At 40.4% G+C, this 21321-nt stretch overlaps 1 protein-coding gene across 1 annotated transcript in view; it reads right to left on the reverse strand.

Annotated features, from left to right (window-relative positions):
* Positions 1 to 21321, reverse strand: part of LOC133643376 (receptor-type tyrosine-protein phosphatase gamma-like) — a 705805-nt gene that overhangs the window by 81817 nt on the left and 602667 nt on the right. Inside the window, exons 11-13 of the mRNA XM_062037895.1 lie at positions 13747 to 13855; positions 9876 to 9925; positions 2425 to 3070 (exon numbers count right to left, since the gene is read on the reverse strand). Of these exons, the coding sequence (XP_061893879.1) occupies positions 2425 to 3070; positions 9876 to 9925; positions 13747 to 13855 (805 nt within the window). The remainder of the gene's footprint in view (positions 1 to 2424; positions 3071 to 9875; positions 9926 to 13746; positions 13856 to 21321) is intronic.

The following is a 21321-nucleotide window of genomic DNA, read 5'->3' on the forward strand; positions in this document are numbered from 1 at the left end:
AGTCAAAGGCCTTAGCAAGCCCTTTTCTCTCTTGAACAAACCTTAATTAGACCATCTATGCAGGGCCAGACAGGCCAGGCACTGACTGCCACCCCTGTACCGTCAGGTAATTGACAACCCTGGTCCAGTGGTTAAGAACGACAACAGCACATGTATGGAGAATAAGGTTTAATTACTGACTGTGAGACTTAAATAAAATAAGTCACATCAATAATCTCCCTTCAGCAAGGCACCTGATTCTCAGGTTTGAAAAAAAAACATTCAATGATTTAAAATTTTAGATACTTTTGTGTGTGTGTTTACTTGGTAATAAATGTTTATTGTTTGATAACATATATATTTTTATTGTAACATTTAATAGTGAGCAGGAAATGAAAACTGTCCTGTCCAGTTGTTATTTACTTCTGGGAAGGCTGTCCACAAGGTTGCGGAGTGGGTTTACAGGAATAGTCCACCATTCTTCTAAAAGCGCATAGGTGAGGTCACACACTGATGTTGGTCGAGAAGGCCTGGCTCTCAGTCTCCATTTTAATTCATCCCAAAGGTGTTCTCTCGGGTTCAGGTCATGACTCTGTGCAGGCCAGTCAAGTTCATCCACACCAGACTCATCATCTATGTCTTTATGGACCTTGCTTTGTGCACTGGTGCACAGTCATGTTGGAAGAGGCAGGGGCTCGCTCCAAACTGTTCCCACAAGGTTGGGAGCATGGAATTGTCCAAAATGTTTTGGTATCCTGGAACATTCAAAGTTCCTTTCACTGGAACTAAGGGGCCAAGCCCAACTCCTGAAAAACAACACCACACCATAATTCCTCCCATAAATTCACACTCGGCACAATGCAGTCCGAAATGTACCGTTCTCCTGGCAACCTCCAAACCCGAACTGGTCCATCAGATTGCCAGATGGAGAAGCATGATTCATCACTCCAGAGAACGCGTCTCCACTGCTCTAGAGTCCAGTGGCGACGTGCTTTACACCACTGCATTTGACTTGGTGATGTATGGCTTAGATGCAGCTGCTCGGCCATGGAAATCCATTCCATGAAGCTCTCTGCGTACTGTACGTGGGCTGATTGGAAGGTCACATGAAGTTTAGAGGTCTGTAGCAACTGACTGTGCAGAAAGTCTTTGCACTATGCGCTTCAGCATCCGCTGACCCCTCTCTGTCAGTTTACGTGGCCTACCACTTGGTGGCTGAGTTGCTGTTGTTCCCAAACTCTTCCATTTTCTTATAATAAAGCCGACAGTTGACTTTGGAATATTTAGGAGCGAGGATTGGATTTGTTGCACAGGTGGCATCCTATGGAAATTACTGAGAGCGGCCCATTTTTGCACAAATGTTTGTAGAATCTCTCTATGTCTATACTTTTGTGCTTGATTTTATACACCTGTGGCTGGGCCGGGTGATTAAGACACCTGATTCTCATCATTTGGATGGGTGGCTAAATACCTTTGGCAATATAGTGTATACTGATAGAAACATGGCTACCAATTAGTGCCAACAGACCACCACCTCCAAAAATGTATTAATGTTTCTACATCAGTGTGAGAGACACTCATGACGTGTCTTGGCCAAGGACAAAACAGCAAGGACTAGGGTAGAGGAAGCAGAGTTCGAACTGCCAACCTTTGCTGCATAAATTCCTGAGCTCCTACCTTCTAGCAGTTTAATATACCAAAATACATCAATGCAATTGGATTAAAAAAAACACTTTCTCCTTTCAGAGGCTGCAAGGAGAATATATTCAATTCCCACTTTAACACAGTTGTGGAGCAACTTTGCAACTTTTGACCTTGTGTCCTGCCAGCTATGAAATACAATAAAATAAAGTGAATATGCGTTGACAAAGAGAGTGAGGAAAGCTATTTCCAGGCAATGCCGTAAATTGCTTTTGTTCATAATAATGTCTGGCCTTGCGCTTGAAATTGAATTGATGTCCCTTGGTGTTTGCTTGCTTAATACAGTGCACTGCCGAAACGTCTTTGCTGAGCGGCGCACAAAGGAGGCGAGGAGGGGCTGGGGGATGGCTGAGGGGTGTGCTTTAGGGGTAAAGGCATTAAGTGTGCACTTAGCTCCAGCTACCATTCACGGCGCACTCATTAATCTTCGCAAACATCCACTTTACTGCGAAACATCATCACTTTCTCTGGGTTTGGACATTGGCAACCATTGTGTCTTGCCCGGCAAAAACACATTCAACTGTATTTAGTTTGGACTTTTTATTTGATTCACACACGCAACAAAAGCTAAGCCGGCCTGACAGACAACTTCCCGAAGGCCACGTCTACAACATAGCGTGACGGAATAGAATAGGAACACCTGACAGATGTGAGAGCGCTCTGTATTGTTTGCCAATACTGAGTGAAGTGGAGGAGAACACCTGTGTAGCAGTTGGTACTGTCGGTGCTGATAATGTGACTCACCAGTGAACATGGAGAAAGGTGAGCATTCCCAGCTAAGTGCCACTGGGGAGCCCTCGGGTGCCAGATCTTTCTCCATGGTGGTGTGGTTACAGTCAACTAGGTAGTAGACCTCCCGCAGGTCTTCTCCAGCCTGTGGCCTCTTTATCGAATCTTCATTCACCTCTGCGTCATCATTGGGTTCATTCCCAGCCTTGCTCTCTTGGTTGCTTTGTTGGGTCTGCTCCTCTCCCTGGCCATGCGCCCCCCACCCCGGCAGACCCCTCTCTTCCTTTACTGACGATTTATGTTGCTTCTTGTTGTTTTTGCTCTTTTCTTCCTCCTCCCCGTCCTCCCCTTCCGTGTCTTCGTCATCCTCTTGACCCTTATTATTGCCACCGTCGTCGCTCGCCACCTCTCGGTTGTCTTTTGGCGCTCTGCTCGGCCAGACCGAGCTGGGGAAAGAGGAGATGACCCCCCCGCTGAAGCCAAGGCCGGCGAGCAAGGTACTGGTCACCACGGAAGCCACTGTTGCTTGACTACCGCTGGAGGACGGTCCAATGCCTGTCGCCATGGAGACAAAGGAAAATGGAATACCAGAGGAGGTCCAGGTGGATGAGCCAGAGGAGATAGGAGCCATGTCAGCTGAAGACGCTGGCGATACTGTAGGCTGAGAAAAAAACATTAAAATCAGTGTTGTGAACTGATACTTTGTTTTATTGTGTTCATCATTTTTTAATACAATGCTTAATCCTGGTTAAAATTAACCCCAAAAGAGCCCGTTTGTGATTAAAGTAAGATCATGGGGAATATACCACAGGTTAAAGCACACCAGATCAGGCCCTTGGGATGAGTTTTCTAAGTATAAAAATGAACCTGAAATATTTGAATGAAAGAAAGAGCTGTTCTTAAAGGCCTACTGAAATGACATTTTTTTTATTTAAACGGGTATAGCAGATCCATTCTATGTGTCATACTTGATCATTTTGCGATATTGCCATATTTTTGCTGAAAGGATTTAGTAGAGAACATCAACGATAAAGTTCGCAACTTTTGGTCGCTGATAAAAAAAAGCCTTGCCTGTACCGGAAGTAGCGTGACGTCACAGGTTGAAAGGCTCCTCACATTTCCCCATTGTTTACACCAGCAGCGAGAGCGATTCGGACAGAGAAAGCGACAATTTCCCCATTAATTTGAGCCAGGATGAAAGATTCGTGGATGAGGAACGTGAGAGTGAAGGATTAGAGTGCAGTGCAGGACGTATCTTTTTTCGCTCTGACCATAACTTATGTAAAAGGGCTCATTGGATTCCACACTTTCTCCTTTTTCTATTGTGGATCACGGATTTGTATTTTAAACCACCTGGGATACTATATCCTCCTGAAAATGAGAGTCGAGAACGCGAAATGAACATTCACAGTGACTTTAATCTCCACGACAATACATCGGTGAGACACTTTAGCTACGGAGCTAACGTGATAGCATTGTGCTTAAATGCAGATGGAAACAAAATAAATAAGCCCCTGACTGGAAGGATAGACAGAAGATCAACAATACTATTATCAGGAGACACCGAACCAAACACTGGACCTGTAACTACACGGTTAATGCTGTGCCGCCTGTCGAGGCCTAGCAATGCTGTTGCTAACGACGCCATTGAAGCTAACTTAGCTACGGGACCTCGTCAGAGCTATGATAAAAACATTACCGCTCCACCTACGCCAGCCCTCATCTGCTCATCAACACCCGTGCTCACCTGCGTTCCAGCGATCGACGGCGCGACAAAGGACTTCACCCGATCACCGATGCGGTCGGCAGCTAGCGTCGGATAGCGCATCTGCTATCCAACTCAAAGTCCTCCTGGTTGTGTTGCTGCAGCCAGCCACTAATACACCGATCCTACCTGCAGCTTTCTTCTTTGCAGTCTCCATTGTTCATTAAACAAATTGCAAAAGATTCACCAACACAGATGTCCAGAATACTGTGGAATTTTTGTGATGAAAACAGAGCTGTTTGTATTGGGATACAATGTGTCCGAATACTTCCGTTTCAACCATCGACGTCACGCGCAAACGTCATCATTCATAGACGTTTTCAACCGGAAGTTTCGCGGGAAATTAAAAATGTCCCCTTACAAGTTAACCCGGCCGTATTGGCATGTGTTGCAATGTTAAGATTTCATCATTGATATATAAACTATCAGACTGCGTGGTCGGTAGTAGTGGCTTTCAGTAGGCCTTTAATGTGTCCACTGGATTTGACCGACAGGAAGCAGTATGTGAAGATGGGCGAAAATATGTCCAACACAGCTAGATATATCTTGCGGTGTACCCCAGGGATCAATACTGGGACCAAGATTGTTTAATATTCATACAAACGACATTTGTAAAGTTACAAAGGACTTAAAGTTAGTTTTATTTGCAGACGACACAACTGCTTTCTGTTCAGGAGAGAACACACAGAAGATAATACAAATAATAACAGAAGAAATTAACAAATTAAAATGATGGTTTGACACAAACAGACTATCCTTGAAACTCAGTAAAACTGAAATAATGCTATTTGGTAACAATAGAAAAGAGCATCATACACAAATACAAATAGACGGAGTAGATATTGAAACGATGGCGTGGAACACCGCATAGGCCACCACAGTGTATGTGGGTGTTGAAATGTTTTTGTTTGGTTGCTTGTATATGCATGGTGCAATCGTGTGTGTGCAATGTATATTATTGGTTGATGATTGTATTTTATTTTTTGTTGTTGTTTTTTTACTTTTGTGACTGTGTGTAGAAGTGGCACTGCTGGAGTGGCAGCTTGTTGCATCAGCTCTGCTCTTTTAATGTCTTTAATGTCCTTTGTGTTCTCTGATGTTTCCCTCTTACACACATGTTTATGTGTGCTATGGTGATGAAGTTTTTTTGTTTTATTGATTGATTTCTCACTCCGCCCCCCCACCCCAGCATGTTTCGCACCTTTTTTGTAAGGGGTGCCGGAATTTGGCAGACCCGACAGCGATCCTGTTCTGTCTACCTGTAATGTTTGTCTGCTCTTGAATGGGATTGTGCTGAAAATCTTCATTTCCCCTCGGGGATTAATAAAGTACTTTTGATTCTGATTCTGATTTGCTGAATACTTTGTTGATACAGCTTTGGCAGCAGTTACAGCCTCAAGTCTTTTTTAATACAATTGCACACGCTTGGCACAGCTACAGTGTCATTGGCAGTTAAGCCCATCCCTCTTTGCAGCAACTCTCAAGCTCTATCTGATTTTTTTTTTTTTCCATTCAGGATGTCTCCGTACATTGCTGCATTCATCTTAGTCTAGTCAGGGAGGTGACAGAGCTACAGCATTCCTCTGTAGAGAGAGGAGAACCTTCCACAAAGACAGACATCTCTGCAGCAATCACAAAAAGGTGGCCGGACGGAAGCCATTATTTTGTAAAAGTTTGACAAAAAGCACCTGTAAGACTCTCAGACCATGAAAAACACCATTTTCTGGTCTGATGAAACAAATCTTGAACTTTTTGGGGTGAATGCCGGTCGTCATGTTTGGAGGAAACCAGGCACCACTTCCGACCAGGCCAATACCATCTCTACAGTGAAGCATGGTGGTGGCAGCATCATGGTGTGGGGAGGGTTTCCAGTGGCAGGAATTAGAAGACTATTAAGGATAAAGGGAACGATGAATGAACAAATGAAAAGAGACATCCCGGATGAAAACCAACACTTCCCATCTAATCTGATGGAGCTTGAGAGGTGCTGCAAAGAGGAATGGCCGAAACTGCCCAACAATAGGTGTGCCAAGCTTATGGTATTGTATTCAAACAGATTTGAGGCTGTATGTGACGATCTGTCACATTCACGTCTTGTAATGTTTCCTTATTTTATATTTTCCGTCAGCGCTGTTAGTTTAGTTCCACTTCCTGCATGTCTACCGGAGCGCTCGTTTCCCTCACCTGTCCCTGATTGGCAGCCCGGCACACCTGGTTGCAGTTGCCAATTAGTTAAAGTTAAAGTTAAAGTACCAATTATCAGGTTCAAACACTGATGACATCTATTAAACAAGACAAAAGGCAAAGAATTAAACAGAGACAAAATGAAATTTGGACTCAATTGAGGAGACACGCCTGTGATTTAGGGCTATATAAATAAACATTGATTGATTGATTGATTGACACACTGTAACCTTGTACAGTATCTCAGCACACTCTGCCAAAAGATCGCATGCCTACTTCTTTTATTTTGGACCCACATGGCCACCTTTGTTTCCAAAGGACAAAGGTCGCAAAAAATTCACAGAAAAGGTTATAAACAATTCACAGGAAAGGTCAGTTCAAAAAGAGTTCGTAAAATAGTTCAAAAAGAGTTCCATAAAATAGTTCAAAAAGAGTTCGTCTGGAAATTGGGCAGATCCTGTCATCTCTCCGCTTTGAAGTCTTGGGCCAGAACAACATCCTTCTGTTGATTACCATACATGAGAGAAAACAGAAAACCCTTCATGTGGCTCTCCCCCTTACACAGTGGAGTTTTACGAGCATTCTTCTTGGTAGGTTTCAAAGAGAGCTTTTGTCTTCTTACTTGACAAGAACTGAATGTAACACAAAGTTTTTTGTGATAATTTAGAAACAATTATTGTAACACAATTATTGTCACACACACTAAGTGTGGTGAAATGTGTCCTCCGCATTTGACCCATCCCCTTGTTCACCCCCTGGGAGGTGAGGGGAGCAGTGAGCAGCAGCGGTGCCGCGCCCGGGAATCATTTTTGGTGATTTAACCCCCGATTCCAACCCTTGATGCTGAGTGCTAAGCAGGGAGGTAATGGGTCCCATTTGTATAGTCTTTGGTATGACTCGGCTGGGGTTTGAACTCACAACCTACCGATCTCAGGGCGGACATTCTAACTACTAGGCCACTGAGTAGGCTAATTAGGTTACTATTTATGCCTCCATCGCCCTCCAATCAGGGCTCAATGATTGTTTCCTGTTTCCTAGTTCCTTTTTGACAGTAAAGTCATGTTTACCTGCGCCACGTCTGCCATCTCTGCATCTCGGGGTTCAAGACCAACAGAACCTGACACTGGAATTGCTGCCAAAGGTGCATCAACAACGTATTGAGCAAAGGCTGTGAATACTTACGTACATGTCATTTGTAGTTCTGTATTTTTAATACATTTGCAAAAATAAAAATAAACTTTTCACATTGTCATGGAGTATTGTGAGTAGAATTTAAAGACAAACATGAATGAATTCCATTTTGGAATAATGCTGTAACATAACAACATGTGAGAAATGTTCAGCACTGAATACCTTCCAGATACCGAACACTTTCCAGATGCACTGTAAAAGTGCAACACTTTTGTTTTTGCGCCATCTTTATGAGATAAACTCAAAGATGTAAACATGTATGTACATAAATGGTCTGTTTTTTCCAAAACTATTTCCAAAGATAAGTAAATAATTGGTGTATTTGTGCATTGTTTTTAGTTTTTATTCTGTGCCATCTTTGAGAGAAGCATTTTTTTTGGTTATTTGTCTCCTTCCGTAATCCATATATACAGTATTTTCTTTCTTTTCGCCTTCTTTAATCTATGTAATTGGTTAGTTATCTTCACTTGTAATCCATATATGGAATTTGATGAATTATCTCCTTCTTTAATCCATATATTTGGTTAGTTGTCTCCTTGTGTAATCCATATATTTGGTTGTCTTCTTCTGTAATCCATATGCAGTATTTGGTGAGTAAACCTTGTATTTGGTTAGTCTTTTTTTAATCCATTCATTTAGTAGGTTGTCTCTTTCTTTAATCCATGTACAAACCCCAAAACCAGTGACGTTGGCACGTTGTGTAAATCGTAAATAAAAACAGAATACAATGATTTGCAAATCCTTTTCAACTTATATTCAATTGAATAGACTGCAAATACAAGATATTTAATGTTCCAACTGGAAAAATGTGTTATTTTTTGCAAATATTAGCTAATTTGGAATTTGATGCCTGCAACATGTTTCAAAAAAGCTGGCACAAGTGGCAAAAAAGACTGAGAAAGTTGAAGAATGCTCATCAAAGACTTATTTGGAACATCCCACAGGTGAACAGGCTAATTGGGAACAGGTGGGTGCCATGATTGGGTATAAAAGCAGTTTCAATGAAATGCTCAGTCATTCACAAACAAGGATGGGGCGAGGGTCACCACTTTGTCAACAAATATGTGAGCAAATTGTCCAACAGTTTAAGATCAACATTTCTCATTGAGCTATTGCAAGGGATTTAGGAATTTCACCATCTTTGGTCCGTAATACCATCAAAAGGTTCAGATAATTTGGATAAATCACTGCACGTAAGCAGCAAGGCTGAAAACCAACATTGAATGCCCAAGACCTTCGATCCCTCAGGCTGTACTGCATCAAAAACCGACATCAGTGTGGAAAGGATATCACCACGTGGGCTCAGGAACACTTCAGAAAACCACTGTCAGTAACTACAGTTGGTTGCTACATCTGTAAGTGCAAGTTAAAACTCTACTATGCAAAGCGAAAGCCATTTATCAGCAACACCCAGAAACACAGCTGGCTTTGCTGGGCCCAAGCTCATCTAAGATGGACTGATACAAGGTGGCAAAGTATTATGTGGTCTGATGAGTCCACATTTCAAATTGTTTTTGAAAACTGTGGACGTCGTGTCCTCTGGAACAAAGAGGAAAATAACCATCCGGACTGTTATAACTGCAAAGTTGAAAAGCCAGCATGTGTGATGGTATGGGGGTGTATTAGTGCCCAAGACATGGGTAACTTACACATCTGTGAGGGCACCATTAATGCTGAAAGGTACAAACAGGTTTTGGAGCAACATATATTGCCATCCAAGCAACGTTATCATGGACGCCCCTGCTTATTTCAGCAAGACAATGCCAAGCCGCGTGTTACAACAGCGTGGCTTCATAGTAAAATAGTGCGGGTACTAGACTGGCCTGCCTGTAGTCCAGACCTGTCTCCCATTGAAAATGTGTGGCGCATTATGAAGCCTAAAATACCAAAACGGAGTGTTGAACAACGTAAGCTGTACATCAAGTAAGAATGTGAAAGAATTCCACCTGAAAAGCTTCCAAAATGTGTCTCCTCAGTTCCCAAACGTTAACTGAGTGTTGTTAAAATGAAAGGCCATGTAACACAGTGGTAAAAATGCACCTGTGACATCTTTTTTGCAATATGTTGCTGCCATTAAATGATTATTTGCAAAAAGTTGGAACTTTAAATATATTGTCTTTGCAGTCTATTCAATTGAATATAAGTTGAAAAGGATTTGCAAATCATTGTATTCTGTTTTTATTTACGAATTACACAACGTGCCATCTTCACTGGTTTTGGGTTTTGCATATAAGAAATGTTCAATCGGGGAAAATTATCTTTTTCCAAACAGCGATCTCTGGGGGATTAAAGCTAGCAAGCTACCTTTCATTCCGCCATTCCTTACCATTCCAGTTTTTACGATCCGTGTACCTTCAAAGATCCTCGTGGTGTTTGCTGAAACACAAAAGAGCAAACTGAGTGGCATGCTTTGTGAATAAAATCATGACAATTAGAAAAGTGAAGTGAAAGTCTGTTAGACATCAGTGTGTGTGTCTGTCTAAGGTACACCTAATCAAGATTTAAAAAATTATTGTACATGGTAATTGGGATTTGTTATATATTGTATATATTATATAATAATATCATATAAAATAAAAATATAATATATCGGTATATATTATATACTGTATATATAATATGTAACTACTACATATACACTATATTGCCAAAAGTATTTGGCCACCCATCCAAATGATCAGAATCAGGTGTCCTAATCACTTGGCCCGGCCACAGGTGTATACAATCAAGCACTTAGGCATGGAGACTGTTTCTACAAACATTTGTGAAAGAATGGGCCACTCTCAGTGATTTCCAGCGTGGAACTGTCATAGGATGCCACCTGTGCAACAAAATCCAGTCGTGAAATTTCCATGTTCCTAAATATTTCAAAGTCAACTGTCGGCTTTATTATAAGAAAATGGAAGAGTTTGGGAACAACAGCAACTCAGCCACCAAGTGGTAGCCCACATAAACTGACAAAGAGGGGTCAGTGGATGCTGAAGCGCATAGTGCAAAGACTTTCTGCACAGTCAGTTGCTACAGAGCTCCAAACTTCATGTGACCTTCCAATTAGCCCACGTACAGTACGCAGAGAGCTTCATGGAATGGGTTTACATCGCCATGCAGCTGCATCTAAGCCATACATCACCAGGTCCAATGCAAAGTGTCGGATGCAGTGGTGTAAAGTACATCACCACTGGACTCTAGAGCAGTGGTGCATTCTCTGGAGTGATGAATCACGCTTTTCTATCTGGCAATCTGATGGACGAGTCTGGGTTTGGAGGTTGCCAGGAGAACGCTACATTTCGGACTGCTTTGTGCAGAGTCTGAAATTTGGTGGAGGAATAATTATGGTTTGGGGTTGTTTTTCAGGAGTTGGGCTTGCCCCCTTAGTTCCAGTGAAAGGAACTTTGAATGATCTAGGATACCAAAACATTTTGGACAATTCCATGCTCCCAACCTTGTGGGAACAGTTTGAAGTCTTCCAACATGACTGTGCACCAGAGCACAAAGCAAGGTCCATAAAGACATGGATGACAGAGTCTGGAGGGGATGAACTTGACTGGCCTGCACAGAGTCCTGACCTGAACCCGACAGAACACCTTTGGGATGAATTAGAACGGAGACTGAGAGCCAGGCCTTCTCAACAAACTTTTGGAAGAACGGTCGAAAATTCCTATAAACACACTCCGCAACCTTGTGGACAGCCTAACCAGAAGAGTTGAAGCTGTAAAAGCTGCAAAGGGTGGACTGACATCATATTGAACCCTATGGGTTAGGAATGGGATGGCACTTCAAGTTCATATGTGAGTTAAGGAAGGTGGCCAAATACTTTTGGCAATATAGTGTATGTTATATTTTATATTGCTACCATGGTACATTTTTTAGTCTACTTTATAACTTTTGTTTTCGCCCTCTTATTGTGCCCTTGTGGGCATTATTCTTTCCATCCTTTTTAACTGAGCTACTGTGTGGAACAATTTCCCTTGTGGATCATTAAAGTTTGTCTAAGTTTAAGTCACTATATATATATATCTGACATTAGTTAACAATGAAACCTTTTAATCGGTTGAGGGCCCCAGTAAGAACATTTGAGCTTTTTCTCCTTGCAGTACTGTATACTTATTGCTGAAATGTTCTTTATCTTTTTAAAGCACAAATGTTGACAGATTTGCAAACCGCGTACAAATGCTGTGCCGACTTGCCCCATTAATGTTCATAGAACACAAAACTGTCCCTTAGAGTCTGTAAGTCTCGGGGAGATTTACCGTAATTAACAAGGCAAGGTGCAGCAAAATATAAATATATAAATTACTTTCTATCAGTCCGGTTCTCCCAATGCGCAGTCCACCTAAGGTGTATTCATTAGCCATCAATATTACGAACACACAAAGCAAGCATAATCTAATGAAACAAGTCGTTCAGTGTAAAAAGTTATCTCCTTCTCGATTTGCTTGCTTTTTATTTGAGTTTATAAATTACTATTGCACATTCATGAATGTTAAAAATGAATACATTTACAATGAGGATTTAATAATTTTTTAAGTTTCCATCCAGGACGATTGGGACTGTATGACAAAGGGTGGCACTTTTGTGACTTCTGCTGTGCTTTTTCGTGAGCTTCTGAATCTGCCTCCCGGGAGCCTTTTGGCCATGGAGACCAGCTGCTGGGTCTCTGCCACACCAGAGTTCGTTTGGAGAGACTGGCGGGGATGCGGATGAAGAGACAGGTGCTGCGGAGCTTCACAGTGTCTCGGCTGAATGAGCAGGTATCAGACACCTCTGTCTTCTTGGACGTGGACCTCGCTCATCCATGCGGACTGGACACTGGCCGAGAGTTGGTGGGCGGCTGAGGGTGGAGTTGGCTCTCTTGGTTGCTTTGTTGGGTCTGCTCCTGTCTCTGGCCATGCTCCCCCCGCCCCAGCAGACGATGGCGTGGAACACCGCAGAGGCCACCACAGTGTATGTGGGTGTTGAAATGTTTTTGTTTGGTTGCTTGTCTATGCATGGTGCAATCGTGTGTATGCAATGTATATTATTGGTTGATTTTTTAATTTTTTTATTTGTATATATTTTTTTGTTTTTTTGTTTTGCTTTTCTAGCTGTGTGTAGAAGTGGCTGGTTGCATCAGCTCTGCTCTTTTAATGTCTTTAATGTCCTTTGCGTTCATTGATGTTTTTCTTTTACATACATGCTTATGTGTGCAATGGCTATGAGTTTGTTTTTTTTTCTCTTGGGGCCCAGGCTTAGACTGGATCTTTTTTTCTTTTTACAAAAAAAAAAAAAAAAATATATATATATATATATATATATATATATATATATATATATATATATATATATATATATATATATATATATATATATATATATATATATATATATGTACTGTATATAGAGACATACTGTAATAACTTGAAGTAAGTAATGAAGATTGAAAACCACTTACCAACAAAAAATAAAACAAAAAAATAACTAAAAGCAGTCTTTTTCTCACATTGTGTCGACTTTTTTCTTATACAATTGGGAACAATTTCTCATATTATTTCTGTTTCAGTAATTTTGCAATATTTTCTCATAAAAGTATTATTTTTTATGTGCAATTATTACTTTTTAATGCAAAATGGTGACATTTGGTCATATACAAATCTGACTTTTATCACAACATTGCCAATGCTTTTGTTGTTCTTGTTAAAAAGTAAACATTTTTGGAGTAAAATTCCAATTATTATTATAATATTGCCAACATTTTAAAGTTTTCTTATACAATTGTGACTTTTGTCGAGTAAAATTACGCCTCTTTTCATAAAATTGCCAAAATGTTAAGCTTTTCTTGTAAAATTGCGACTGTTATTGAGTGAAATTCCAACTTTTTTCATAATATTGCACAAATGTTCAGTTTTTCTTGTAAAATGTTGACTTGCGTTGAGTAAAATTACGACGTTTATTATAACACTCCCAAAATTCTAAGTGTTTCTTGTGAAATTGGAACCTTTTTCTTGTGAAATTCCAACACATTTTTCACAACAAGCTTTTTTTATATTTGTATAGTATGTATATATTATTAATGTTGTAAATACACATCTTTATATATCTCCAAAGGGTGGTCCTGAAGAGGTAGGCATTTTTCTCAGGTCTCAAGAAGATAATAAATACAATAATGTGCGTGTGTGCGTGCGTGTGTGTGTGTGTGTGTGGCTGCACAGGCATCTTACCTCTGAAGAGCATGCTCTGACTGAAGTCGCTGCGCATGTCATTGGTGCAGACAGCCTGAACCCGAAAGAGATACAACACATCGGTTGAGACGGGAGAAATGACAGCCTCCTGTGTGACAAACACACACAAAAAAAAAAAGGTTAAAATAGGGATATTTCTTCTTCGAGTAGAATGGAAAACGTAGTGAGTCGTTTTTTGGACACGTAGTTTTGCTTACAGAACGAAACACAATGAGTTCACCCCGTTGCTATGGTAACGCCCGTTTTGGGCATACTCCCTAGTTTCCATGATGAGAGTAGGTTACATTGTCATCCTTCACTTTCATCGCCAGTGAAGAATGCGTGAAGAATGCACTACCGACCTGATAAGTCCGAAAAAGAAAGAGATGATACAGTATTATCTGCTCACAGATGCCACCGGGTGGTTGTTTGAGCACACTGCAGCTAGTCCTGGATATTCCCACTTCTTAATGCTTTCAGTCAAACGTACAGTACAGGCCAAACGTTTGGACACACCTTCTCATTCAATGGGTTTTCTTTATTGTACATTGTAGATTGACACATCAAAACTATGAATGAACACATGTGGAGTTATGTACTTAACAAAAAAAAAAGGTGAAATAACTGAAAATATGTTTTATATTCTAGTTTCTTCAAAATAGCCACCATTTGCTCTGATTACTGCTTTGCACACTCTTGGCATTCTCTCCATGAGCTTTGAGAGGTAGTCACTTGAAATGTTTTCCCCTTCACAGGTGCGCTTGAAGCTCATGGAGAGAATGCCAAGAGTGTGCGAAAAAGTAATCAGAGCAAAGGGTGGTTATTTTGAAGAAACTAGAATACAAAACATGTTTTCAGTTATTTCACTTTTTTTTGTTTTGTTAAGTACATAACTCCACATGTGTTCATAGTTTTGATGTGACAATCTACAATGTAAATCAGGGGTGTCAAACTAATTTTAGATCGGGGGCCACATGGAGAAAAATCTACTCCCAAGTGGGCCGTACTGGTAAAATCACGGCACGATAACTTAAAAATTAAGACAACTTCAGATTGTTTTCTTTGTTTGAAAATAGAACAAGCACATTCTGAAATTGTACAAATCATAATGTTGTTGTTTAGTTTTTTTTACACTTACATAATAGTATTCTGTCTTTATTTGTCGTTATTTATATTTTCTGAATAAATGATGGGATAATGTTCATCAGTCAACCCATCGGTGTTAATTTTCAATCTATCAAGAAATGTTTTTTATATCCAAATTAAATTACAGGATGTTATTTATGTAGTTTGCTCCTTTTTCTCGACTGATGTACTAACATCAAATAATTGCTATTGCGACATCCAGTGGACACATTTAGAACAGCAGTTTCTTTCATTCAAAAATATCAGGTTAATTTTTATAATTAGCAAACTCATCCCGCGGGCCGAATAAAACCTTTTCGCGGGCCTGATCCGGCCCTCTGGCCATATGTTTGACACTCCTGATGTAAATAGTCATGAAAATAAAGAAAATGCATTGAATGAGAAGGTGTGTCCAAACGTTTGGCCTGTACTGTAAGATGGAGCAAAAGTAGACGTGTGTGCGTGTGTGTGTGTGTGTGTGTGTGTACGTGTACTTGCTTGCTGTGTATTCGGTTTTGATGAATTGAAGCCAAAGCAGGATAGACAAAATCAAGTGAGCAGTGGGACCATCCTCAGAGCATGGTCTTCTCTCCATCAGCTGGAAGTGTGACTTGGAAACGCATTGTATTTTGGGTCTTGCTGGACTCGGACTCGCTTATTTACATGGCCGAATGCAAGACTCTGTGCTTATTTTTTTAGTTTTTTCTTCAACAAGTTCCGCGACCCCGAAAGGTTACACTGCAAAAAGTCAGTGTTCACAAACAAGAAAAAAAAAATACAACAATTAGGGGTATTTTATTTGAACTAAGCAACATTATCTGCCAAATAGAACAAGAAAATGTGGCTTGTCAAGACTTTCCAAAACAAGTAAAATTAGCTAACTTCAATGAACCCCAAAATACCTTAAAATAAGTATGTTCTCACTAATAACAACTGTACTACTATGTGAGTACGTATTTTCTATTTTTTCATTGAAAATAAAACAGCAAAGTCCATTTGGCTGTCATCTGTTTTAATATGAGACACAATTGTGTCAAAATCATGATATTTTTTTTTACATGCTTGAAATAATAAATTATTACTTTAAAAAAGTAGTTTTATACTTGCGAGTGTTGATGACACAGCTTTGCAACCGTTGACATTCTAGTTTCAAGCATGTTTTACTCAATATAGGTCATCAAATCTCAGCAACAAGCTGTAATATCTTACTGAGATCATTTAAGACCAAAACCCTTAAAACAAGTAAAACACTAACATAAAATCTGCTTAGTGAGAAGAATTATCTTGTCAGACAGAAAATAAGCAAATATTATTTGAGATATTTATGCTTATTTAGATTTCAGTTTTTGCAGTGTATCGTTATGCGGTAGAAATGGATGGATGGATGGAAGTTCGAAACATGGCGTGAACGTGCAATATCATTAAATGCCATAATCGTGGTCATGATCGCTTTAGGACTAAAAAGGATTAGGAGAGATTGTTCTCATTTCCAGTGTCAATGCTAAGCCGAAAGAAGTTGGGTTATGAAGCGAATAAGGAGACGACGAATAGCCTGGATATATATATATATATATATATATATATATATATATATATATATATATATATATATATATATATATATATATATATATATATATATATACATATATATATAATAAATCATAGAGCTTTACTTCCCCCTTGTGTCTGTGCCGTCAACTCCCTCCTGGTAAACGTAACACTTTTAAAACAATCACCTGGTACATGCTGGTGTGTTCACTGCATTTTCAGACTGGTAAGTTTGAATTAATGCATGTTTTATTCAGTGACACACTTAGCATTTAGTAAGATGTTAGCGCTAGCCGAGCAAGCTTAGCGGCGAATTTACAAACAACGTACAATATTTTGCAAAAAAGCCTGTTGTCTGATAACTTCTAGTCTTGGGTAAGCACAACAATGGCTCATTTGGCCCGCGGGCTGGGGTTAGTATGCCATTGTTATGAAGCAATACAGTACTGCAGAGTACTTTATGTAACATTAGGTTGTTTTCCTTTAGACTTTAAGACAACACTGTCATGGCGCATGCGCAAACCTGCATGTCTTCTGCTGGCACCTCCGCTAGAAGCGCACCGGGACACGCCCCAGCTCACTCTTTCCCGCATCGCGGCCACACGCCTACATGGCTGCAGACAATCAGCAATCACACACCTGGGTCTGATGAGGGCAGACGGAATATAGACCAGCGGACCCGAAGATCCAGTGCCAGAATGTAGTTCACTCCCCGTAGTAAGCATCCCGTTTCTGGCTTCCCCCCTGCGTACTTGCTCTCTCTCTGTGCCTTCCCTGTGCCCGTGTCTTACGTCCTCTGTATTCCCCACAGTATATTCCCTGTTTCCCGTGATCGAGCTGTGTGCCTCGACTTCCCTCTGGATTCCGGACTGCCTTCTCGCCTTGCCCCTCTGGTCCAACACACACTTAACAACAAACTCTGGTAACATTTACATTGTTAATTCTACACATCGTCTTGCACCATTCACACTCCCCCACTTCATCAACAGCGAGTTCAATAAACCTATTGAACTCATCCCTGCCGTTGTGTCGTCTCTTTCCCCCATCGTACGTAACAAACACTGCGATTTTTAGGACATGGGTTAGCTTTGCGGCAGAAAAATATCATTCATTAAAGGTGAGAAGTGTTATACGATATGTCTTTTTGTCTCAACATAACAGTTAAGCGACAATGTAATGTTGCTAGCATCACAGTTTCAAACTCTTGGGATGCGCTACCACATACAATTAATGCGCTAGTTTAACCCTTGTGTAATGTTCATATTGTTGTTACTCAGCCAGTGTTTGTGGGTCTGATGGACCCGTTGCATTTTGTGGCTTTTAATGCCTCACAATCAAACAATTTTATGTTTGAAAAATTAATTAATTGTATCATTTTTCTTTTAATAAAAAATGAAAACGGGTCCCACAGACCCGAACACCACACAGAGGTTAAGGTAGCGCAGGATGATGGCTTGAATCTTGAAACTGCATACAAGTCTTTACATTGAATAAGTAGGTCAAGCAAAAACGGATGTATAATCGATAATATGGGATGAAACAAGTACAGCGTCAATAAGGTAACCGAACAAAGTACAAACTGTTTTTCAATAAACTCGACACAAACACAATCAGCAAAGCCCGAGACCACCCGAGGGTTTGAATATGTTCTTTGACAACTATACCAGATGGCCACTATGCAATCAGATAATTATGGGGAGCGTTTTCCCCATCACAATAATGTCCTAATTTATATGCCGCATCACTGAGCCTATAGCATTTTCTTTCCAAACCCTCACTTGGTGACTTGTGCCAGTTTCTTCCTTCTCCCTGATGAATCTAGTTGTTCTTATTCCTCATATTAAGCGGGCTGTGGGTGGCGTTTGAGGATTCAGAGTAGACAGGGTAGAAAGAAAGGACGGGAGATGTTTTGGAAGGAAGCGATGATGGGAGGATGAACTACACAATTTTCCCACCCAACGTTCAGCACATTCCTATTTTTGAAAGCTAGGGGGCACTCTGATCTTTTTTTTTTTTTTTTTTTTGCAGACATCCTAGTTTTTCCCTTTGAGCCACTGGCCCAAGGTCATGCTCCCCCCCCCCCCCCCCCACACACACACAGAATGGCAGCTCTGCATCGCCTCCAGTAAACATTAGCATTCTGTGAACTGATCAGCAGACCACATTGTAAGAAAATAGCATTCAGTTTACTGGACTTATTCGCCTTCTTCTGTTCTTTTTTGTCCATGTATAATACAAAGCAGGGAGATGCTCTCTGCTCTAAATTCCAGTATTTCAAAAGCAACATGTTTTTTTTCATTTAGCTGATAAATAATAATTCCATATTATGTGCAATGGTTTCCCTGTAAAACGGAGTCGTCCCTTATTTAGAGACAAAAGGGAAGTGAAGGTACACACTTTGTCCCGCACTTTTATGACCATGAGAATAAATGTAATAAATTATAAATACATTCCACCAAATGACAAAGGTTTGCCACAGACGAAGCCAAACGATGGCAGAGTGACTAATCACTCACTGATCAAACCCGTTGCAGTTCGACTTTCCTAACATGTTTGAGTATTCAGCTTGCTAGTTTGCCTAGCTTCGGGAAATTGGTCTCAAGTATGACTTTTAAAAAAAATAATTAAAAAAATAAGTAGTAATTACGGAAATTCGTAGATATTTATTTTTCCAATCATTCATTTATCAAACTCATTGCAGTTCGACTTTTCTTGATTGTTTTACTTGGCTGTCAGTCTGCCTTTGCTTGATGATAGCGAGCTAGTTGTCCACCTATAAACGGCATTTTTCGGACTATAAGGCGCACTTAAAGGCCTACTGAAACCCACTACTACCGACCACGCAGTCTGATAGTTTATATATCAATGATGAAATCTTAACATTATAACACATGCCAATACGGCCGGGTTAACTTATAAAGTGACATTTTAAATGTGCCGCTAAACTTCCGGTTCGAAACGCCTCTGAGGATGATGTATGCGCGTGACGTAGACCGGCGAACACGGGTATGCCTTCCACATTGAAGCCAATGCGAAAAAGCTCTGTTTTCATTTCATAATTCCACAGTATTCTGGACATCTGTGTTCGTGAATCTGTTTCAATCATGTTCATTGCATTATGGAGAAGGAAGCCGAGCAAGCAAAGAAGAAAGTTGTCGGTGCGAAATGGACGTATTTTTCGAACGTAGTCAGCAACAACAGTACACAGCCGGCGCTTCTTTGTTTACATTCCCGAAAGATGCAGTCAAGATGGAAGAACTCGGATAACAGAGACTCTAACCAGGAGGACTTTTAACTTGGATACACAGACGCCTGTAGAGAACTGGGACAACACAGACTCTTACCAGGATTAATTTGATTTGGATGACAAAGACGCAGACGTGCTACTGTGAGTATGCAGCTTTGGCTTTTTTTTGCGTATGTACGTAACTTTTTAAAAATATATAAGCTTTATGAACCTTGGGTTAGGTGAACGGTCTTTTGGGCTGAGTGATTGTGTGTGTTGATCAGGTGTTTGAATTGTATTGGCGTGTTCTATGAAGCTAGGAGCTAGCAGAGGAGCTAGGAGCTAGCATAACACGTACCGTACCGTACGTGCGCGTCACATACGTAACTTTTTAAAAATATATAAGCTTTATGAACCTTGGGTTAGGTGAACGGTCTTTTGGGCTGAGTGATTGTGTGTGTTGATCAGGTGTTTGAATTGTATTGGCGTGTTCTATGGAGCTAGGAGCTAGCAGAGGAGCTAGGAGCTAGCATAACAAACACACAGGTGTTATTATGCAGGATTAATTTGTGGCATATTAAATATAAGCCTGGTTGTGTTGTGGCTAATAGAGTATATATATGTCTTGTGTTTATTTACTGTTGTAGTCATTCCCAGCTGAATATCAGGTACCGTGAGTATGCAGCCTTGGCTGCTAAACATTCGATAATTTGACCGTATGTGCGCGTCACGTACGTAACTTTTTAAAAATATATAAGCTTTATGAACCTTGGGTTAGGTAAACGGTCTTTTGGGCTGAGTGATTGTGTGTGTTGATCAGGTGTTTGAATTGTATTGGCGTGTTCTATGGAGCTAGGAGCTAGCAGAGTAGCTAGGAGCTAGCGTAACAAACACGCAGGTGTTTTTATGCAGGATTAATTTGTGGCATATTAAATATAAGCCTGGTTGTGTTGTGGCTAATAGAGTATATATATGTCTTGTGTTTATTTACTGCTGTAGTCATTCCCAGCTGAATATCAGGTCACCCCCGGCTCTCACAGCATCTTCCCTATCTGAATAGCTTCAACTCCCCACTAGTCCTTCACTTGCACTTTACTCATCCACAAATCTTTCATCCTCGCTCAAATTAATGGGGAAATTGTCGCTTTCTCGGTCCGAATCTCTCTCACTTCATGCGGCCATCATTGTAAACAATAGGGAACTTTGCGTATATGTTCAACTGACTACGTCACGCTACTTCCGGTAGGTGCAAGCCTTTTTTTTATCAGATACCAAAAGTTGCAATCTTTATCGTCGTTGTTCTATACTAAATCCTTTCAGCAAAAATATGGCAATATCGCGAAATGATCAAGTATGACACATAGAATAGATCTGCTATCCCCGTTTAAATAAAAAAAAATCATTTCAGTAGGCCTTTAAAATCATTTGTTTTCCTCAAAACCCGACAGTGCGCCTAATGGACGGAATCATTCTGGTTATGCTTAACGACCTTGAAGCAAATTTATTTGGTACATGGTGTAATAATAAGCGTGACCAGTAGATGGCGGTCAAACATAAGAGATATGTGTAGACTGCACTATGATGGAAATATGACTCAAGTAAACAACACCAACATTTTATATGTTCCATTGAAAATATAGAACATTACACACGGCGCTCAAAAGTCTTTTAAA

This window comes from Entelurus aequoreus, linkage group LG26 (genome assembly GCF_033978785.1).
Source record: "Entelurus aequoreus isolate RoL-2023_Sb linkage group LG26, RoL_Eaeq_v1.1, whole genome shotgun sequence".
Classification (NCBI taxonomy): domain Eukaryota; kingdom Metazoa; phylum Chordata; class Actinopteri; order Syngnathiformes; family Syngnathidae; genus Entelurus; species Entelurus aequoreus.